This window comes from Nestor notabilis, unplaced genomic scaffold, assembly GCF_000696875.1.
Source record: "Nestor notabilis isolate BGI_N333 unplaced genomic scaffold, ASM69687v1 scaffold13368, whole genome shotgun sequence".
Classification (NCBI taxonomy): domain Eukaryota; kingdom Metazoa; phylum Chordata; class Aves; order Psittaciformes; family Psittacidae; genus Nestor; species Nestor notabilis.
This window is the reverse complement of record NW_009939681.1, coordinates 28314-51028: the sequence shown is the minus strand read 5'-3', so window position 1 is coordinate 51028 and position 22715 is coordinate 28314. Positions and strand designations below refer to the sequence as shown.

At 37.1% G+C, this 22715-nt stretch overlaps 1 protein-coding gene across 1 annotated transcript; it reads left to right on the top strand.

Moving 5' to 3' along the window:
• Positions 1–1120: 1120 nt before the first annotated feature.
• On the top strand, positions 1121–21265 carry GHRHR (growth hormone releasing hormone receptor). Its single transcript, XM_010019983.1, has 13 exons — positions 1121–1177; positions 6087–6192; positions 6817–6924; positions 8152–8252; positions 10158–10255; positions 11953–12085; positions 12965–13118; positions 14409–14469; positions 14575–14644; positions 16213–16304; positions 17042–17171; positions 18585–18626; positions 21143–21265. Exons 1-13 carry the CDS (start codon positions 1121–1123, stop codon positions 21263–21265), a joined length of 1275 nt encoding a protein of 424 aa, XP_010018285.1.
• The last annotated feature ends 1450 nt before the right edge of the window (positions 21266–22715 follow it).

The following is a 22715-nucleotide window of genomic DNA, read 5'->3' as shown; positions in this document are numbered from 1 at the left end:
AAGCTGTAATAGGTTATTTGATATAACTGCAGAAATATGAGCAGGGAAGAGGAACAAAAAGCAGTGTCAGAGGCGAGCACAGGATTGTAGGATAGACCATTGAGGGAAGGTGGGAGCTGGTGTTAAAACCTGATTTTGAGGAACAGCATGATATGAGAATAGAAGAGAACAATAAAGTTATTTCATAACTTTTCATATTTCTGATTTTGCAATGCTAGTATTTGCTTAATGTTAATATGGAATTTGAAGTCCCTCAAGGTAGTATAAATTGATAGACAAGCTTTCATATATACACAGCACAGCTGGAGTAGAGCTGACCTTACAATGCCTAGACATTAGACATTTAACTCTGAGTGAGACTGTGTATTTCCAGAGTGGGATTCATCTGGCTTGTCTTAAAGCTTAGGATGAGCTGGATGAGCTGAATGAGCTGAACAAACATATTTCTATATTTTGACTAGAGAAGTTGACTAGTTCAGGTTTAGACATTAAACTGTCAAAAATCTGAAGCAAAGCGAGAAGAATAGCTTGTGAATTTTGCCTGCAAATCTATGTCTAACAGGTACCGAACAGAATTTGTGTTCACATACCTGTGAGCAGTTTTTGATCCTGTGTTTTAAAATATAGTCCCATGGTATAATCCATACAAACACACCCACACACAGATACACTGAAGCCACACTGTGAAATGTGTTTCATTAGAATAAATTGACATTAAAATTATCTGTTAGGACAGGGTTTCTTTTGTGTGAGCCATGTTGTTTTAATCCAGGATTAGTAACTTTTGGAGGTGTCCATCCGTCTTAAAATAATAATGTGTTACAAAGGAAGAAACAGGGGTCTTGATAGGAGGTACAGGATTCCCATAATCTTTGAATCAATCATTGAATCCAGTCCAGTATTTGAACATACAAGGAAAGTCAAAAAGGTGGAAAGCAGGTTAAATACAGCTTAGAGAATTGTTAATATTTATTTCCCACTTCACTGTACTGTTACGTCACTTCTGTGCAAAAAGATAAATGCTTCAAATCATCAACTGACAAGAGAAAGGGAAATCAAAAGCAGGTGAAAGATGCTAAGAAAGGCTACAAGAAGTGAAGTCTTACTCTTGCTTTGGAACATGAAGTCTCGTGCTTTATATCACTGTGCTCTGTACACCCTGAGTCTGGCAGTGCTTGTAAGTAATTGCATGAAAAAAAAAAAAAAAGCTTTTATTTAATTGTTTTTCAATACTTGGAAGTTTTCTTCTTGGAGCAGATGGTCAGAGATTTACTTTTTGTATGAGTCTCTTTATTTGCTTTGGATTCCAGTTAAACAAGGGAAGATGCTATGAAAAGTGTGAACAGCGGCAGAAGGGACACACATTGCAGAAACTATGTATCAATCATTTCACTGCTTTCTTACCAAATGCTCACTAAGGAGAAACAACATAATTGGCAGAATCCCCCCTTTTTGTGTGTAGGCTTTAAAAGATTAGGACAAAGAAGAAACCAGAGGAGAACTGTTATGTAAAAGGATCTGAGTTTCATTTAAGAGTTTTAAATTTCAGAGTAAGCAATCTTATTAGTTACAATTTCAGCTGCCTTGTTTGTAATATTAATGTTATTTACATATGTGAGCAGCTAGGATGCTACAGATAAGAAATTAGTCAAATGAGCAGGGGTGGTTATGGCACAATCAGAAATATCCAAATACATTAAAAAGCATAGAAGTCTTGCTGATATTTTGCTTTGGACAAAGATTAGTAAACCAGCATTCAGGATCACAGAAAGGTCTGTGAAAAGTGGGGGAAGGATTTTTTCTTTGCTTTTGGGAGTAATTCCATTTATAGCATCTTCCTTTTGTGATCCCTTTGCTGTATCTTTTCCTCTTCCATGGGAATCTCTTCTCTGAAGAAGCATTTCATGAGCACAGCAGCTTGGTTTGTGGGTCAAGAGAAAAAAAACACTGTGAAATGACTGAAAAGACTTTTTGCTGATGCAAAGCTATGGTTCCTTTGTATCATCTGTGTGACAAACTCCACTTCCCTCTAGTGGGAGTAGATAAGTATGATTGCTCATAAGTAGAATATTGGGATCCATTGCTAATAGTTAACTATATCACTGAAGGTCTCTGTAAGAACCTGAGCCATTTATCCAAGACATAGCACCTTCTTCTATAAAGTTGGATTAGTTATATTGTGATTATGCACTGATCAAAAACAAGTTTATGCATAAGTGTATAATAAAATTTTCATGGAGTGTGTTGCATGTCTTATTATAATAGGGGATAGATAAACAACTCTTATTTGAGCAGAAAATGGTGGGAAAACTGCCATCAGTTTTCACTGTCGGTGTAACTTGATACTATGCTTTCCCTGGAAAAGCTGAACTCAACTTTTGGAGAAGTTTTAAATGCTTAAGAGGCTGACTTATAGCTTCATAAACTATTATTTTTTAATTTTTTTCTGTCAGTGGTTGTATGTTGCTTACTGTAATTTGAAAAGAATGGCAATATTAACCCATTCTGATGCACATGAGAGAAAATGGAGGAAAAGCATTATTCAAATTTCGTATGCCATTATGAAAATACTGAGAGTAATTAAAAAAAAGAGAAGTTTACTTTCTTATGTGTTCATTTCATGTCCCTCTTTAGAGCTGGATGTGGAAGAGGGTTTTCTCTTGTTTTTGTTGCTGGTTGTTTCTTTTTTATTATTATTTTTATCACATTAAGAGGACTTTCAGCAGAAGCCCTCTGACAAGGGCTGATTTTTGCTAGTTATGCTAACCCACAGCTCCATTTAATACAATAACTGATGGATATAGCAACTACAAATTCACATTCTATTTAGAACTTATCAGTGTTTATTTCATTTATAGTTTACTGTTTTTCATTAGCAAGAAAATTTTTGTATAAAGTTATTCAAGAGGACAACCTGAAATACTAGCTATGGCCCTCTCAAAAGTATTTTCTATTTTGGCTCCTGTTATGTAATTCCTATAATTTTTATCCTTATAAACTTCTACTAACATGGCTAACTCAAAGATATTATGGAGCTTCATTTCTTTAGGGATCCTATAAACCAGAAGAACTTGTCTTATTATCAGCTGAGCTACAATGCAGAGTAGCTCTGTTATAATGATCTGTGCACAAACCTGTGCAATGTCAGTAGCTGTAGTAAGTGGTATTCATCTAGCTCAGTGATGAAGCCCAAATTTAAAAATAACCATGAATTTAACAGTCAGGGGAACCCTAGTGAATTGAGTCTAAACCATAGCTCATTCCATGCAGAACTAAATGTATAAAATAATTCAACTGATCTATGCTAACTTCTCTCTGTTATCCTCATGAAAGGAACCTGAGATGACTAGATCAGATAGTGATGTCTCTGTAGATGTAGACACGAAAGGGAGCTAAATCACATACACAGACATTTATTCTTACCTTAAAGAATGGCTTATACATCTATCCCATTATTTGATGCTTCCAGAAATGGGCAGAAAAGAAGAAGGTAGAAAATGAGATTAAACAATTAAGTCTATAGATGTTTTCAGAGTAATTTGGAACCTGATTCTACATCTGTTTGGGAATACTATTCAGGCTGTTTGAAAAGTACAAGGGTCTGCTAGATGTAGTCAAATACTCTAGGGAATGAATATCTCTAGAACACAGCCTAGGAGTGGAATAAATCTTTTTAGTTTATTTTACCTGAGTTTCTGTCATAGCAGACCTTACGCTCAGTGTTTATTCAAGCAGCAGTTAGTTCTGACTTGAATATAAACTCTGAGAGGATTTCTTAAGGTCAGGGCTTCTTGAAAGACGAGGTAATAATTTAAATACCCATCAATTGATCAGCCCAATTTTTTCATTTGAGATGCATGTGGTAACGTGTTCTCACAAATTTGGAGACTTAGAAAGAAAAAAAACTGTTTCCTGTACTGGTGAATAAGCCAAACAAGCTTTGTTCTTGCCATGAACATTTTAGTAAGCAAAGAGAGTTTTCATAGGCATAACCTAGTAATTTTTTTGCCAGGAGAAATAATTTAGGACTGTGCAAATGGGTACATTTCCTTCCTACTGAGGTTTTTTTGGGCACAGTTTGCCGAACCAAGAGCATGTTGTAGAATATTTTTTCAGTAAATCAGTTGACTGTTTTTTCTACTGACTAATAAAACTACTTTTTGCAATAGCTACTGTACATAATAGGTAATGAGCTTTTCAGCATAGATTAAATTCATTGTTCAGGGTGAGTATAAGGGGGAAGAACTTATGCTGGCATCTGAAGAGATATCAAGTGGTCAACGGTATTCAAGACAGATGCTAATAGTCTGTCATCCTGCCTACTATGACATGTCTTAGTGGAGCAGACGGGTTCCCTAGACTACCTGTTTTTACTGATCACGGCTGACATCACTGAGGCTTACCACACAACAGATCTCCACCTCCTGGGGCTAAGGCAATGACTGGCCCCTGCTCTATCCATTCACAGTTACCTTCCTTTCAAAGGTAACCAAATCCAAGCTTCATTCAGGCTTGAGCATGGGGCCCTCCTTTTCATTATTGCCTTAAACTGATCCATGGAACAGCTATCTGTCAGTTTGGCAGAAAAAAAACATCCTCCTAAAAGTGCATTAAACGCGAAGCACACTTGGTCCTTCAAGGACGTACATGTGGTTGCCATTTTTAAGTGCCAGGGTCCAAACCCCAGAAGGCTGTACAAATAATCCAGTATTCCCCAGAAGCCTGAGAGCCTCGATTTTTTAGCCCATATGCAGTCCAAATGCTCTGCAGACCGACATGAGATATGGACATTAAAATGCAGGGGAAACAGCAGCTTATTGAAATGGATACAATCTGCCCTCTGGATGAACTGAAATCCAGCTATTTATTTTTTTGAAATTCCCTGAATATTAATCTTCCCTGGGTAGAATAAAACTGAGCTGTATGCCAGCCACCTGTTCAGGATGCAAGTCTCATCCTGAGTTTATTTTCTGTTGTGTGTATCTGTGTCTCTATATCCATATTCACACATACAGAGCACACTGGCACCAATGGCCAGGGTGTAGATCTAAGATGAGAGTGTCTCTGATGACAACTGGTCTTCTGGGACTGTGACAATGGTTATGGTTGTACAAACCACATATTGCTTTCTTTGTGAAAAATAGATGTGTCTGCTTCTGCACAGTGGGTACATCAGTTGTGGTGTGTATCAGCCTGCTGCAGACTTTGTCTTTTGGTCAAAGTACTTTGGTGGCCAAGGTACTCTGAATGTTTCCTAATTCTGTTGTGGAGTCCATCTAAACACACATCTGAATAAGGACTAAAGCAACTAAAAGTTCCTGCTGTTAAAACACTGGGTGCCAATTTTTTCTTTATATGAGCATACCAGACCAACAAAGGATTTGATGAAGAGGTTTTTTCCAAAGAAAGGAATTTTGCCTCCCACCCTGTGTAAAGAAAATCAGATGACAGAAGGGAGAGGAGAGATTCCCTCCTTTTGGGATGAAGAGCTCATTTAGAAGACAATTTTGCAGTAACTGTACATGGTTTCAAGATGTTTCTTTGAAGGCTGGAAAGGGCACGTCTATGCTAAGGACTAGGCTGGCTCTGTAGTATGCCCTGCAGTGCTGGGCTCTTCTCTGTTAAGAAAAGGAGCCTGTCCAAATACATGCTGTCTCCCTGGGTCCAGATTTAGCAGGGATAAAGTCAGGGTGCAAACGAGTCCTGCACTCAAATCCAGGCCCTAGCAAAGATGCCTTTCCTTATAACATAGCCAGAGAATCTTATAAACTTCCCAGTACAGAGCTGTAGCTACCGTCTTCTGACATCTGTACCACCTAATGATTTACACTGATGTGAAGTAGCACAGCTGAACTGCCTTTGACAGAGCTCATTTGGGCTCATCTGCAAAAGCATTGAAATTTGTGCAGAGATGGTGCCACCATTTGACTGCTGCACCCAAAGCTAGGATTATTGAACCCAAAGCTAGTATTCTATGTCCTTAACACAGCCCTGTTAGTTACAAAATTGAGTCTGGACTTAAAGGCTCATGGGATCCTACCCAACCCCTTCTTATTAATCAGGTGAAACTCCTCTACTCTCTGTAGGTTGCTGGGAATGTCCACCCAGAATGTGATTTTATGACACAGCTGAAGAAAAAGGAGGCTGAATGTCTGGAGGACCCAGAAAAGCATGAAAATGCAACACCAGCAGGTATCCATATGTGAGAGATTAAAAGAGTGAGAGAGAAACAACACCTTACCAGGGTCAGAATATAGCTATGCTGCCAAAGTGTATATCCAAGTGTTTTACTTATTGTCCCACATCCTTGTTCTCTGGTCAGCTCTTCTTCCATCCACTACCAGTCATCATCCACCTTCAATTCTGTTTTTCAATACTTTTTTCACATTCAAAAATGTATAGTCAATCCATCTGAGTGAATCTTGCATCCTTGTCCTATTCGTTCCCAACTGGATGCTATCATGGCATCACACTTGCTCTGTGAGAGCAAGCTGATATTTAAAAGTAGTGTAACCCCTTAACAAATACCATCATCTGCCCTTACTTCCAGCAACATTCTCCCTCCCATTTCCACAATACATTTTCACTTATTGCATTATGTCTGAAAACCCACCCTATTCTTATACAGGGGGTCTAACTGAAGCAGATTAAATAGTCCCCTGGAGGTATTTGTTTCTCACTACAGAATAAAAATTGTGGCTAAACTATTTTTTATAAGACATGTAAGTGGTGAAGCGGCAAAGTTTAAAAAGGTTTGGGGTTTTATTATACTCAAATATAATTATTCTTAAAAATAAATTTTGCTTTGTATCTGAGGTTGCAAGAGAGCTTGGGACAAATTACTGTGCTGGCCAGAGGCAGATGCTGGAGACACTCTTGCCTTACCATGCCCAAATATCCTCTTTCACTTCATGAAGGAGTCAGGTGATGTACTATCATGGTTGTACTCCTATTATGTGTGTTGCATGCCTGGCAAAAACATTTCTAAAAATGGGTGGTGAAGACAGAGCATTCCAAGTTCCCACTCTCTAGATGGATCAAAACATTACTGCAAATATTTCAGTAGGATCTAAGGGAGCTTAGCAGTTCTTTTCATATTTTAAATGTATCCATAAATATATCCATATATATATGGATATATCCATATACATCCATAGTCTGTGATGAGGCTATGAGCCAAAAAACACTGAAATCAATAAAGTGATTTCCATTGATTTCTATATACTTTGGGATCAACGTGTTGCTTGAGTTCTCCACAGACCTTGTATGGGGGTTGTTTAGGTCAGAATTTAAGCATAGGGCTTTATGAGATTTATGCCCTGATTAGTGTGGAATGAAATGAAAGGCAGAGGAATGAATAATGTGGCTGTTCTTTAAAACCAAGGAGACACAAAGCAGAACTTTGTCATTGAAGGAGCATATGTGTTGGGTCAAATGCAAGACTCTGCAAACTAATGCCTTTGTGGCTGCTTACTCTGTGAGCGAATATGGCTAGGAACAAACTGCAAGCCCGTAAGTAGGAAATCACCTTCCAGGAAAGACCTAGATTTGGCAGTTCCACAAGAAAAAGAAACTGCAAAGCCCAATCTCTGCCTCACCCAATACAAGCAAGTTATAAATGAGGGATAAGGAAAATCCTTTTCATCTGTGGAGATTCATTTCCTGCCCTGGGATTCTTTTACTTACCCCTCATCTGACTCATAAATCTTTTTATGGAAACATGTTATCCTCATAGAACAAACTGCTTATTCCAGCCCCTGATCTTCAAAGAAAGAATAAGCCCCAAGGAAGGTGGGAGTGAGAAAGGATACATTAGGGGGTGAGTGCTGAACAAAGCAGAATTCTGGTGGAGCAGTGCATCCCAATTTTCTTCAGTAGACATCCTTGCCCCTGATGGGATTTCTTCCTTATTCCTTCCCACCTCTATCTCTGTCACCTCAGTTGTCTCACTTCTTATCTCTAGATACATTTAAAAAATTCCTTTCTGACTACCTGGATGTACACATGCAAAATGTCCTATCAACTCAGTGAGATACTAATGGAGATGATCCTTTCCTCCTGGTATAACTTTCGTAAGAGCAAGAGGTGTTCTCATGTTTATTTTCTGTGTTATGGGACACTTATCAGAAAAAATCAGTGTTTCTGTTTCAGCTGGGATAGTAAAAAGGAACTGCACAAAGAAAGGCTGGTCTGACCCATTCCCTCCCTACCATATTGCTTGTCCAGTAGAAGATGAGATTCCACTTGACGAAGTAAGTTTAATTAAATATATGTGAGTGGTGTGCTGATGTTATAGGATACCTTTCTATTCCTGAAGACTATTGCGGAGGGAAATATACCTAAAGCTGAAATTTCTTACCAAGTGTGGAATGCAACTGAAATTTTTCTCTACTTACTTATTTTGGAGAATTACTAAGGATGTTTTATTATTCAGGAGTAAGTTTGTAACAAAAATAAAGCTAGCTGCAAATCCCATGCCATCATGCAGCACTACTGAACTTGCTCATGGCTGTAACAGCTGGAGATATATCACAAAATAAAAATATTAATTCAGACATTTCAAAAATATCAGTCAGCAAGATGATTCTCTGGCATGACAACATCAGTACATCAAAGGTGGTGTAACATTGCTATTTCAAACAAATATCTCAGGATGAGAGGGATTTCTTGTTTCTCATCCTGCGTAGCATAAAATACCTAATTCAACAAGAAAAAAAAAACCAAACAAAAAAACCCCCTACATCTCTGTAATGCAATCAGAATTTGTCATATTTCTTCAGCAAGTTTTGCACAATTGTTGATATTTAGAGGTTATATGTAAAGGGAAAATATAGTGCTTGAACTCTAATAAGGATACAAACATATTGTATAGATGTGCTTAGCTTCCTGTAACTTCTTTTCCAGAGAAAAAATTAGACTAATAGCCAGAAATGCATGGAACATGGATGTAGGATCCTCAGCACCTAAGATCTTACTTTGCTAAACCAACCTGAATTTGTAAAGGCAGGTGTAGTGATAGAACCTTTTTCTTGCTGGCAGAAAGTGATAAGGTCTCATTTTACAATGAGCTGAATTGTCTTCTGCGAGTGCTTGTTTCCATTCATTAACTAGAAAAGAAAAAAAAATAAGGGACAGTTTTGTGTTAACAGTTAAATTGTACAGTTCTGTGGCCATGCTCCCGTACAGTTTGTTTTACTATAAACTCATCTGCTCACACACAAGCAGCTAACTTTTAAGCACCTAAAATAAACGAAATCCTACATAATGTCAGACTTATAATGCCTTAAGTTATACTTATAGCTCAAAATAAATATCTGCCCTTCCCCACAGGGAACTGTGGCAACACACTGCATTGCTGCACAGATTTTAGGATATAAAAACCTTGAAATAGGACCTAAGAGAGAGACCATGTTAGATTTAATGGAAAGATTCACAGACTAAAGCTTATTCATTCTATTTTCTGATTCCATGTGTGATGACTGAAGTCAGCTTATCCTTACTCAAAGATCATGTCTGATAGAGGTGCCGTTTAAATTGAAATGGTTCTGATTGACATTCTGGGTGAGTAACAATTGAATTTGACAGCAAGAAAGAAGAGGGAGGAGGGGAGGAAAATCAACACCAGGAAAAAATAAAGCTCACAATGCAAATCCAAAAAAAAAAAAAAAGAAAAAGAAAAAGGAAAATAAGAAAGGAAGAATAAATAGCAAAAGTGTAAGTAAGGAAACTGAAGAAATTTGGAGAAACATAAGGAAAGGCTGAAAGAATTCTGTATTCATCATGCAGACAGCTGCCAGCAGTATTGTCCTGTGACTGCTGTGGAGAAAACATGGTACAAAATGCAGTGCTTATAAGAATGCATGAGTTTTTACAATGCCTTCTTGGAAGACTGGTTTGATTTTTTATAATTTTATGAATGAGCTTGAAACTGTCCTGATCAATACATGTTTCTTTATCAGACTAGGCTATGGGATGGGTCTTCACAGAAGAAACAATGAGTAATTTCAGTTGAATTGTGCTGTGGGATTAAAAGGGAGAAAAAAAAGGGAGTCAGGGATGTGAACAGATTGGAAGCACCAAAGCAAAACTACCAGAACCTATGAAACAGCTGTCATTTGCCTGCAAGCTATGTGACAAATAATTCTATTATTTTATAGAAATCCTACTTTTCTACTATAAAGATCATCTACACAGTAGGGTACAGTGTATCGATCACATCACTCATTATTGCCGTGACAGTTCTTATTGCGTTCAGGTATGTAAAGTTATTCTCTGACCTTGATTCTTTTAAAAGTTCTTGTATCTTAGGCTGTGTAAGACAACATTAGGCATGACAAAGTAATATTGATAGAAATCCAGACAAATAAAAATAAAAATTTCTAGCCATATTGATTCCATAATATTAAATTGAGGCTAGAAATGAAAAGCATATCAAGAAGAACTGGGAAATAAACCCTGACTGTCTATTGGCAACTCACTTTGATCCTAATAACCAGTAGTTAAACTCACTTGCTTTAGCTGGAATGAACTTTTTAATAAACTATGTGTGTTTGCTTTTTATGGCTTCAATGAATTTTGTATTAAGAAGAATGCACACAAAGAACTTGATTCTGAATCAATGTTCGTATGGCACTGCACATATTACTGTGGAAATATGTACAACTAAAGTCATATTTTGAAAGTTAGGCACTCTATATTTGGTAAGATTTCTCTCCTACTCAACTATCCAGCTATTAGATATTTTCAGATACAATTTAGATTGTCTCAAGTAAAACAGATTGATTATTTTCTCATTTAATGTAGATTTTATATTTGCTGCCATGTAGGATTTAAGTTATTAATCTATGTTTATTGCTTGTAAATCCTCAAGACAAAAAAGAATAGTTTTCGTATTATGTTGTGAGAGTCATGTTTCTCTGGGGAAAGTTTCTTGACCTCTGCTGGTTCCTAGTTCATGTCTGGAAGGCAACAGATATGTTTATTGACATCCACTCTGACCTCAGGGAAACAAACCAGCCTAAATGAGGGGAAGGAAAGAAACAATGGTCATAAAAAGACTTATCAATAGGGAGGAAAATGTTATAGTTAACAATGGGGTTGGCATTTGAGTTAAGTAATAAAATTCTGCACACTCTAAGTGAGCTTTAAGATTAGGTGACCCTGAGATTACTGGATCTGGATGGAATTCAGCTTTTAATTGAACTCTTTGCTTATGAGGTAAAATCCTCAGTTTCAAAGGAAAACATAAAGTTGATGCTGTATAACTCCTCCAAAAACTTGGGTTCAATAACGGTAAAAATTTAATCTGAATTAATTGAGAATTTAAAGTAGATGTGACAAATTGTTTTGAAGATTTCGTGTGCATTAATTTAATTTGTGAGAGTAACTTTGGAAAACTAAGGAAGAATTTTGTATTTCTGAATAAGGCTGTCTACACAGGGGTTTAATGCAGTTTAACTCACCCACGCATAGGGTATAGAAAGTCTTGCTAAATTTTACCCTGTTCATTGAGAAAACTGTCTAGTTAGTCTGGGATATCTCTTCATGCTTGTTCTTGGGCATAGTTTAACCATAGTCAGAATTGTAGCAGTAGAGGTCGTCCCTCAAATGCAGGTTTCTCTTGGCTCAAAAATAATGACAACCAGAGGCCTGGCTCAGATATACTAAACACAAACTAAAACTAAGATTCCTAAAATTTGGCAGCAGGTGGCAGCAACATCACCAGGGCGGCACCTAATAGCCAAAGAGTTTAAGATGTAAGGCTGTGGGGTGAACTGCTTTGCACGAGGAAAGTTTATAACTCTTCCTGCCTTCAAAGAGAGCTCAGTGGATGGACGTATACTTTCTATACGTGCTTGCAAGTACCTGAGATAAAAGAGTTTATTGCATATTTTAATTACTATCAGCACAAGTCAATTAATTACTTCAGAAGGACCTCTCCTTTTCTTGCAGGAGGCTTCGCTGCCCCAGAAATTATATCCATGTACAGCTCTTTTTGACTTTTATTTTGAAAGCTATTGCCATTTTCATTAAGGATGCTGTCCTTTTCCAAGAGGAAGACATTGATCATTGCAGCTTCTCTACAGTAAGCATATCAAAAGCAGGATACAGTGGTACTTGACATTTTTGCATACCATCTATATATGGTTTGACTTTTCATTACTTTTTTCCTTACTTTTTTCCTTTTTTTTCCCTCCCTCTAACATGGTAAAGAGAATTATATAATTCTTTTATTTGGTATGTTTTATCTCCATAACTGTGTACCTCATGCCCTTCTCTGTTCTGGATGCATCAATTTGTCATCCTGTAGTTCTCTACATCGCATATAGACTTTGATATAGAAAAAAGTAGTATCATTACACTATTACACTTCTGTAATCTAAAGGCTAAAATTTAAGATCTCTGAGTACCTCATAACACAACTTTTAAGAGATGTCTTCTGGAAAGGTTGGACTTCATGTTCTGACTGAAAGCTCTGAATTATAAACCACGAAACACACAAGGTACTAGGCAATTGACTTATCTTTGATCCAGCCACAAATACTGGTAATATGGCAATGGTTTTCAAACAGAGATTTATGGGATGATTATTCTGCATTCATAAAAATTTAGAACTGAGCATAAGTAGGAAAGTGGGTCTTTGAACGTTTGTTGAAGGGCTATGGAGTATTTGACTCTACTTGCATAAGGTGCACTGAAAGCAGTGCATTTGTGGGAGAAATCATATGCTATAGTTCTAACATAGAGACACAAAGCAAAATAAAATGGAGATTCCAAGGTATTATGATGATTCAAGTCTTACTATTCAGAAAATCATTTTACATTTGAAGCTCTCCCTTTAAACATGCATGAAATTGTGAGATCTTGTTCTTTGTAGATCTCAGCCAAAATTACAGGTGACTACTACAAATCAAGCACATGTATCCACAAGCAATGCTTAAATTATAAATTTCCTGTTCCTTAGACTGAATGCAAGATCTCAGTTGTTTTCTGTCACTACTTCATGATGACCAATTTCATGTGGTTGCTAGTAGAGGCTCTTTACCTAAACTGTCTACTACTCTCATCTCTTTCTCATGGAAGAAGATATTTTTGGTGGCTTGTTCTCTTTGGCTGGGGTAAGTAAGGCTTTTACATGAGGTTAATAAAAGGCAAGATGCTAAACAAGGAACCCATTAAAAATACTGGATGTGGAATCTAATCTGCCCAACTGAAGTGCCTACCTTGGCCATTACTTTGACTATTTTTACATGCGTACTACTGAGGAGCAATCAAGATTTTTAAAAGTATGGCATTAAAGTTCCTTTGAGATAAGTGGAAAATTAAGTACACTCAAGAACCCACAGAGGGTGATCCAGTCCACTTAAACTTCTCCCAGCTGAAAACACAGATCTCCAAAGCACTATCACAAACACCAAAGTTAAGAGCACCTTGTACCTGTTCTTGCAGAGTACAGTTACACAGTCTTCATGCAAGAATGGGTCCCTTTGGAGTCATAGTGGGCATTTGTGTACTTTCAATATTGTTATAACACATTTTTTGTGTTGGGCAATTGTATGCATAAAAGAGCTCTATCCACCTAATAACAGTGCAGGTACAACACAGCAACATTCCCACTCCTTTTTGTTGTAGACTGCAATAAATCTAATTGTTTAGACCTTTTTGGTGACTTAGAAATCAGAAACTAAGTGGCTGCCCACATAGAGTTGCTGTGTAAAGCTAAAAACAGAAAACATGGCAGGTGAATGCACTTTTCCAGGGGAATTTTTGGTCAGTTTAGGGAGGCAATCATACATGTTACCACCAAAGGCTAAGGTAGGCTTGGCAAATAAGGAAACTGAATCATCTTGGGTATTTTAGGGAGACTTCAAGTGTCTTTTGAGAAAGGTTTAAGGTAGACTGCATTATATTCTGTGTTTGTAAAGTGCTAACATTACTATTATTTTAGGATTTTGTAAATGCTATTCCCCAATATTTTGTCATGCAAAAAGCACCCTTATTATATAAACCTGGGGTTTAATGTGCTATCTGCATGCAAGTGCTAACTTCAGGTGAGATCATATAGGTGAATTGTGTTCATATTAGTAAGAGATTGCAAGCTCAGGCCTCTGGCAGAAATATATCATGTGCAAAGTGGCTTCTATGTCCCTTTATATCTTCACAGTGATGCATGATCACCAAACAGTCAATGTTGTAACTTGTTTCATTCCATCATGGGTATAAGGAGATTTCTTTTTAGCTTTAATACTGTAAGTTTAAAGTAATTCCCATTACATGAACAGGCCACAAAAGGCAATTCCAGTTCTGAAAGGCAATGACTTATGTCATCACAGCAGAATTTCAGTGGAAAATATTTGGATTAATTGATAAAACTAGACAATCACAGCTTTTATTTAAATGTCTGACAGGTTTTCCAATGCTTTTCACCCTTATATGGATATTAGTAAAATTCTACTTTGAAGACACAGCGTAAGTCATTCTTTCCTACATTGTTCTGTATTCTTGAATTATATTTTTAATTGATTTCAGTGATTACATGCACATCTTTTCCTAAACTTACTGTTATTTTCTCAGGTGCTGGGATATTAATCAAGGCTCTCCTTACTGGTGGTTAATCAAAGGACCTATTATAATTTCTGTTGGGGTAGGAACTTCTGAGTTTGCCAACATTAATTAGAAAAAAAAAAAAGACTGTTAAAATCTGGTTAGTGTTTCCTGAAATGTTGTTTGAAACAAGGAAGAGGAATGGTAAAATTTCTACTGTAATCTTGCCTATGTCCAATGCAAACTAAAAAGAGTCAGAGAACTGACACCCCCACAAAACAAACATCCTACAAACAAATTAAAACTTTCATAGAATTGTTACTAGGGTTGAAATTAACATCAGGTGTGTGGCTAAACCGTCTAAAAGCCCAGAAACATCCATGAATTTTAACATGAACTTTCAAAGTCAGTAAGTTTCTGTTCATAGGTGATAACAATGATGATAACTCTTGAGCCTGACATTTATTGAATAAACTGATGGGCTTTAAATGATTATCATGTATGTTTACTTCCACATGTCTTTGAACCTCAAGCAGTGTTTAAGCAAGCAGGTAATGGATGACCTTAAGGCCATCTATTAAAAGCTTAATTTAATTGGAGGACAGGTGCATACAAATTAGGCATATATACACAAACAATGTAAATGAAGAATCTCAAGTTGAATTCTGGTCATAGTGTGCCATGTTTCCATAAAATTTTATATTTCCTTTTATTGCCATAATTTTTTCTGCTACTAGTGCTCATCTTACATCCACATCTGAAGTAAAGAGATTCAGGGGTTTGCAGTGATGACATTTCTGCTGGAGTGTACTTGAGTCATCACTAATAGATAAAAAGAGATTGGACTTTCTGGTGAAATGTGGACATTCTTAGGCAAAAATAAGCATTCAGCCTCAGCTAAGAAGAGCTGATGTGTACGGACACACAAAAACACATAGGAAGAAACTCTCTGATTGTGGAAAGCTAAGCAGTTTCTCAGACTTTGGTAAAACTGTGCCAAATTGCAGTTGTAGAAAATTTGCAAGTTAGGATTGACCCTAGCTAGCTGTGGAGCTAAGCTAATGCTCCTTAGTTCTCTTTGGAGTCAATAAATAGGAATATGCATTCTTGGTATATGATTCTTCTGACTTACAACAGATGCTGCCTTTAGAGGAGATAATTCATCCCAGACCTCACCTGGGGCTCCACTGACTGTGCTGTCTGGCCCTCCATTAACTACAAAGGGAGAACAGAGTGATCAGCTCAAATACAGTCATCTCATTGTACATACATAGATTTAGTCAGATGAATTCTACTAATAATGTCTAAAGATATAAGCCAGAATTTAATGCAGTAGTCATCTCAGATTCAAAATTATGTGAGCTACAGAAAATAAAAAAAATCACACAAGACATTGGCAAAAATAGTTTCCTAACAAAGTCAGATTCTCAAGTTTTCCTCTTCAGCTGGTTCTTTAAGAAGGAATGCAACCTATTCAGATGCTTGAATGCTATCAACAGGAATTACATTAATAATCTTACACGGATCTCATTGAAACTGCACAAATTGCATAATAACTGATGTAAACCCCCTAGTTTTTAATTGCAAAGTAAGTTTTACACTGGAAAGTAATCTTTATTTTCTTTCCTTCCACCCCCCCCCACCCCCCCCCACAAATATTGTGAACAGGTCAATTTTGTCCTATTTATCAACATCATCAGAATTTTGCTGAAAAAGCTAGACCCTAGACAAATCAACTTCAATAACTCTTCTCAATACAGGTAGTGTATGGAAAAATAATTTAAAATACAATTATTTTAATAATAAAAGCTTATGTCATCTTTTCTAAAGAGAGAAGCACTTGTGCAGTGCCACATACAGGCGTGGTTTGTCTGGCATTAAATTCTAGAAATTTCCAATCTTATCCCATTCCCAAGAAAACTAGTCAAAGGATGAAACTGGATGAAACTCATCTTACTTAATATTTGCCATCTAAAAATGATGTGTTCAGATGTCTACCCTCCAATTACAGTCAATGGGGCCACTAGGAAACCAATCATTGAATACACATTAGATCTCTGATTTAGGGCAAGATAAATTACTCTTTGTAGATCTCCTTTCCCATACCTGGACTACAAAGAGAGGCTGCATGTGACTTTATTTGTAACTGTTTAGTTACAAATAAACATCAAATTTTCAGTGGATCTGATAGGGCAAAGTATGTTCTAGTCCTTTGTGTTTTCCTGAACAGTAATCTCATTCAGAAACACAGAATGTCAAAATAACATAAAAGCCATGAACATGGTATTGCCAATAAGGAAATGAGCATCAGAAATCTATTTCCAGCTCGTTTCTCATTATGCTTTCTGCCCTTGCACTGTAGTCCCAAGAGATATGAACTTCATATGTAAATATTCAGTTAGTCTTTTTAGTTTCTGCTCATTACTGTGACGTATCACATGCCTTAATTTTTACTTAAATTTTACGTTACCTTACTTCTTCTGATGTCCTAAGCTAGACGTCTCTCAAGGTCAACTCTGCTTCTAATTCCATTATTTGGAACCCATTATATTGTCTTCAACTTTCTTCCGGAATACACCAGCCTGGGGGTTCGGCTTTACTTAGAGCTCTGCATTGGATCTTTTCAGGTAAAATGACTTCAAAGGCTTCCTTCTTAGTAGATTTTCTAGTGTAATCTTGTAATACTAGTGTCCACATGACAACTAGTATTACACAAAAAAATATTGGATCTTGAAGCTAGTGTCTCCTCACAGAGTTAGTGGTTCTTTGCTGAGTTATGATATCTGAAAATGTGAGCTACATCACCCCAGCTGTAGGCTAGACTGTATAATTGCAGATTTTGCAAATACAAGGCCAAGTATTTCAGATGTATTTGTAAATTGGGTGATGGGTCGCAGTCAAGCATGTGAAACCTTCTTTGCTACCAGTGTCAATCCACATAGCTTCTCTGACTTCACTAATAAGATCAAGATGATTTGGGCTGGCGTTAAATTATCCAGGGGCAATAAAAGCAGTAGGTCTAACCTCCTTGCTAATTCTTTGTCAAAGAGTAAATTGATAAGCAAACATATGAAAATCAAACAGTGCCTGGTACACCTATCAACCCCAGGCAAACTGCTGCCATTAGGAATGCTCCATGAGTTTCCCTCCTGGGTAAGCAAAATGTTTGGTGTACTTTGAATGCCCCCAACTGGTCAGAGTTGGCACACAGGCATGGACAGCTTGAGGAGCTTGGTGCCAACTATAACAGCTACTGGGGCTGCTCTGACATATCCTCCAGGTGGCTTTTCTACCTGAGTTATGAAGAAGTCAGCACTCAGCTGCCCTTTTCTTTTCTCCCTTTCCCTGTGCTGCACCTCAGAGTCTTCAAGAAACAGACGTGGACAATCCTACCAGACTTCAAAGAAGCATATCTCTCTCTGAATGGTTGGATGGCATCATTTGCCAGCATTCATCACCAAAAATCCAGCAGTTATGTTGGTTTTATCTTCTTGAGAATTTAATCCATTCTGGCATTACTATCCAATAAATCCTGCACATCTTAATCCTGACCATCTGTACCTGGAGCTGGCCTTCATTATGTTAATTAATAATGTAAGAAATAAGTTAACTGAATAAAAGCGTGAGGTGTCTAGCTGGTATCTGATCACATAGGTCTATTGACCTCCTACAATTTTCCTGGGTTTACCTCAGTTCAGAATCTTAACAAAAGTGTTCAATACGCTATAATTTGATCTCATCTGATATATTGCGAAGGCACAGAAGTTGACTGAAAGCTGTATGAGCCCCATACATGGACCTTCCTATGAACTCTATGTTTCCTTACTAATTTACAGCATGTAGAGAATTAGCTCACAGTGTGTTTGGCCATAGAATGGACCATACTTTTGTAAGCATAATGTGGGAGAACGTCAATTGCCATGTTATCTGTTATTGTGAATTCATATCACGATACTGACCTTGGTGAAATGCAAGAGGCTTTCTGAAACTGTGCTAATACTCAACACTTCTGTGCTTTGAGGGTTTTTTTTGTTTTTCAGGGGTTTATTGTAGCAGTTCTCTACTGTTTCCTGAACCAAGAGGTAAGGATAAGGAAACTATATTCTTTACAATATTGCTTTCGCCGCCAGATATATAGAGTTAATAATCAGTTTCATACAAGCAGATAATCAAATCTTTTAGTTCTTAGGATTGTCTGTTAACATGGGAATCAATGAAGATGAACTTAATTTCAACTATCTTCATGGGAATGAAGCCATCTAGCGGAGAAATGAACCTTTACTCCTTTGCTGTTCCATCAAGCTTTTTTTTTTTAGCTTCTTTTTAGCCTTTCTGCACATTTCAGTACTATAGCAGGGCTTGGAAAACCCACGTTAGGTCCAGATCTGAAAGTACAATCTGCTGCAGTGATGCAAAGAGATCTCCATTTACTAAAAGTCTATGACTAAATTGGAAAGAATTTAAATTTATGTTGATTGCCCAATACTGAAATATTATTTTTTATTATTTTTAATATGCTTATGAAGCTTCCTACTATTACTGCATGTTGATGAATCTAATTTTACATTTAGAATATGTAAGTTGGAATTTTACTGTTAATGGGACAGGAATAATTTCATTTAGCTTAGTCTCCAGATTCATTTATATAGTTTAGATGTTATGATTAGAATGCATCTTAAATGAATTATATAGGAAACATAACAGTTTATCCTCCCTATTTTAGAATGGGTTGAAACCGTGAGATTTCCCTCTTTTTTTTTTGACTACAGGGTAGCTGAGACAGCTATTTTAGAGTGTGACTTGGGTTCAGTTTTAGACTACACTAAAAGTCTGCTGGTTTCTATCTGCAGCTCCTGATTCATATGTACCACTCAATAGGGTATCTCCTAGTGTCAAAGATGTGTTTAGGTTATGAATCCTATCCCTAATCATCAGTCAGTGAAATATTCAAATGACCAAGTACAGTTGTTTGTGTTAGAGATAGCTGACCCACTCTAGAGTCCATGGTTTGTATTGTTTAAATCTCCATTTTCCAAGTTTAAAGTCTAGGGCTGATTAAGGTTTCAAACAGTATTTAATTGTCCATTTGTGCCATGGTCCACATTCTACTTAATTTTGTCAGAAATTTCTGACAATTTAAAACAAATATCTTCAAATACAATACAATACCTTTCTTAGCCTTTTGATTTAGTTTATGGCTATGAATTGTTGATGTCTCTAATGTTGCTTGTGTTCAGTTAATACTCCTGTTCATTAGTCTATTAACAATTCTAATCTCTCCTGATGGTAGACCATAGGTTTACATTCAGTTTGACATCTCAGACATACAGCACTTCAATATAGAAATTTCCTTCTTGTCAAACATTTAGGAAGGTACATTTCTAGTAAGAATCAGATGTGAAAGCAGACTTTAGGGGCTTGTCTGGACCCACTGTATGTTTCTGTGAACATGTCAATGAGTGGCATATCATAGAATAGTCATAGAATGGTTAGGGTTGGAAAGATCATCTAGTTCAAAACCCTCTGCCATGGGAAGGGACAGCTGACACTAGACTATGTTACCCAGGCCTCTGTCCAAGTTGGCCTTGAACACTGCCAGGGATGGAGCATTTACCACTTCTTTGGGCTGTTCCAGTTTATTTTATATATATGTATCTGTCAGCAACAGAAAGAAAATGCCTCCTGGTTGCTGACGGCTTTCCACTTACCATCTTAAACACCAAAGCAGTATTATTTCTCAGCCAAAAATTGGTGAATGTTGGTTAAGAAACTTGCAGATTATACTTTCCTAGAAGCAGATGGAAACAAGACAACATCCTTTAGCAACTGAGGAAGAGCAAGCAATGTGGAATTAATGTGTTTAATTGTGTAGGCAATGTTGGTGAGACCATTGCTAGGATACCTTTTCAAAGGGTTATTTAACATAAATGGGAGAAGGTATAAAAAACCTGAGAAAATATTGTGATGGTGAAGAAAATGTTTTACAGTGCTAGTTAGAAATCTCAACCTCCTCCAATTTCTCAGAAGAAACTTGAAGTGACTTGGCTATGCATAAAGATATCAAAATATAACTACTTTGATGGGAGAAAGCTACTTGGTGCTAATAGACTTTCCAGTTCAGTGGAGGAAGGGGAACAGAGGACTACCAGGTAGAAATTGAAAACAGATAAGTTAAAAATGGAAGTGGGACTGTCTTCATTTATTTCATTATGCGACAGGTCTAATAATTAATTTTGATTGTTGGGACCGTAGTCACTAAGTAGGAACACAAAACTGGTCAGACTCATATAAACTATGTCCTTTCTTCTTGTAAGGAAGAGTGGGGCTCATTTTCTCTTTTCAACATTGGAAGCTAACTGAATTAGCCACACAAGATATTTTCATCAGTGCAGAAGGATGGGCATGTTGAGCAGGCCAGATGAAACACTCTCTGGAAGATCCTACTTTTCCCTGCTAGCTAGAAAGAGAGTCCAATGGACTTAGATGACTAAATTTTACCACTATTTTTTTTAGCCACTGTTGTTGTCTTTCCTCTTTCTCAGCAGTCTACTCCCAAGCAGTATTTGACCAAAAAATCACATTCTTCTTTCCTTTTGAGGTGCAAACGGAAGTTGGACGAAGGTGGCACCGTAAGAGATATGGACTTATGCCAGTGTGGAAAAGGACAAGATGGACTGTGCCATCCAGTTCTGGAGTAAAAATGACCACATCTGTGTGCTAAAGATGGCCTCAGGATCTGGAGTAATCACGTATAAGAGCTTAAGGAAAAAAAACAAGCAAACAAAGAAACCAAAAAACCCACCAAACATAATGATTGCTGTTATACTGAGCAAATTGGAGGAGGACCCCCTTCCACAGCAGTTCTTTCCACTGGACAAGCATTTCAGTGATAGTTTAAACACTGACTGGCCTTCTAAATAGTATCAATATACCATCCATTACAGCAAACACAAATATCAACTCTTCTTGATTCACTTCCTGTACACTTTCACTGATGAACCATGTGTAATGGCATAATGTGTCTAGGGAGTGGACACCAATAGTACCCTACAGTGACACCATAGACGACCAGCTCTGAAAACTGGAATTCAATCCTGATGCAATGGGAGATGGAGTCTACCCAGCTTTTTCAAACTTTGTTCCTTGTTTTGATTCAGTAGACATGCAAAAAAGAAACCAAATGCCTTGTTAAACTGCAACACATTGACTAAGAAGTCCTCTGACATTGTCGTTTTTATATTGTCTCTTTAAAAGTTTCAAAGTTCACAATAAAATGCAAGGCCGTCTCATGTTCTGACGTTATTTCAGTAGCTACAGGTTAGAGAATTTCTGACAGACAGGTAGCAGTAAGCGGAGGTGTTGGGAAGGATGAGGCTCCATAAGATAATCATTAAGGATTTACTGCCTTTTGCAAGTAAGTTAAAAAGAAAAGCAAACTTTTGCACAGAAAGAGAATGAGACCCATGGGAGATGACTAGGACATTGTTAGGAATACTGCTAGGTACTTTCTTATGTGTAACTGGTTTTGCTCTCCAGTGCTGTTAAAGATGCAGAAGCTTGAAAATGAACTTTAATTCCCAGTGTTTGTATGTGAAGGCATTTGTTTATTTGTTTTACTTTTGTTTAGGTTTGGGTTTTTTTTTCCCCCAATGGTTGTTGTGACCTGTAGATTAATAGTTTGATAAACCTTTTTGATGGGAACATCTAGGCTTGGAAAGGGGTAAAGAAAGCTAAACTGACCCAAATAGTGAGGACTATTATACTGATACATTTTCACATGGCTTTTCTGGACATTTCAGTGAGCTGGAAAGTCCTATTAAACAACAGAAATTATAATAGAGAGAAGTGGACTTTCCTTACTTTTTCCTTTACTGTGTCCAGGTAATTACATCTAACTTGAAGAAGTGAAATGTTATGTCATCTAGTTTTTATGTAAACAAGACAGAGGTCTCTATCAACTAGAATAGAGCCCAGAGTAATAGATTAACTAATACGTCTAAATTTTACTCATCTCTACACATAAATGCTTAGATAGAAAATTTCCTACAGCTGCTGCATTTCTGCTGTTGTATAATTACCTGTGAAGTGGCAGATTTACTCTGGAGGCCATCATGCTCCGTAACTGAAAGATAGAAGAAGAAGCAGTAAGAAAGAAAGAAATTTTTTTCTTC

Excerpts from the sequence above, each read along its gene's own strand:
- GHRHR (XM_010019983.1), top strand. The coding sequence starts at position 1,121 with ATGAAGTCTCGTGCTTTATATCACTGTGCTCTGTACACCCTGAGTCTG. Across the intron at positions 1,178-6,086 it reads CCCTGAGTCTGGCAGTGCTT|GTTGCTGGGAATGTCCACCC; the intron begins GTAAGTAATTGC and ends TACTCTCTGTAG. Across the intron at positions 6,193-6,816 it reads TGAAAATGCAACACCAGCAG|GTTGCAAGAGAGCTTGGGAC; the intron begins GTATCCATATGT and ends TTTGTATCTGAG.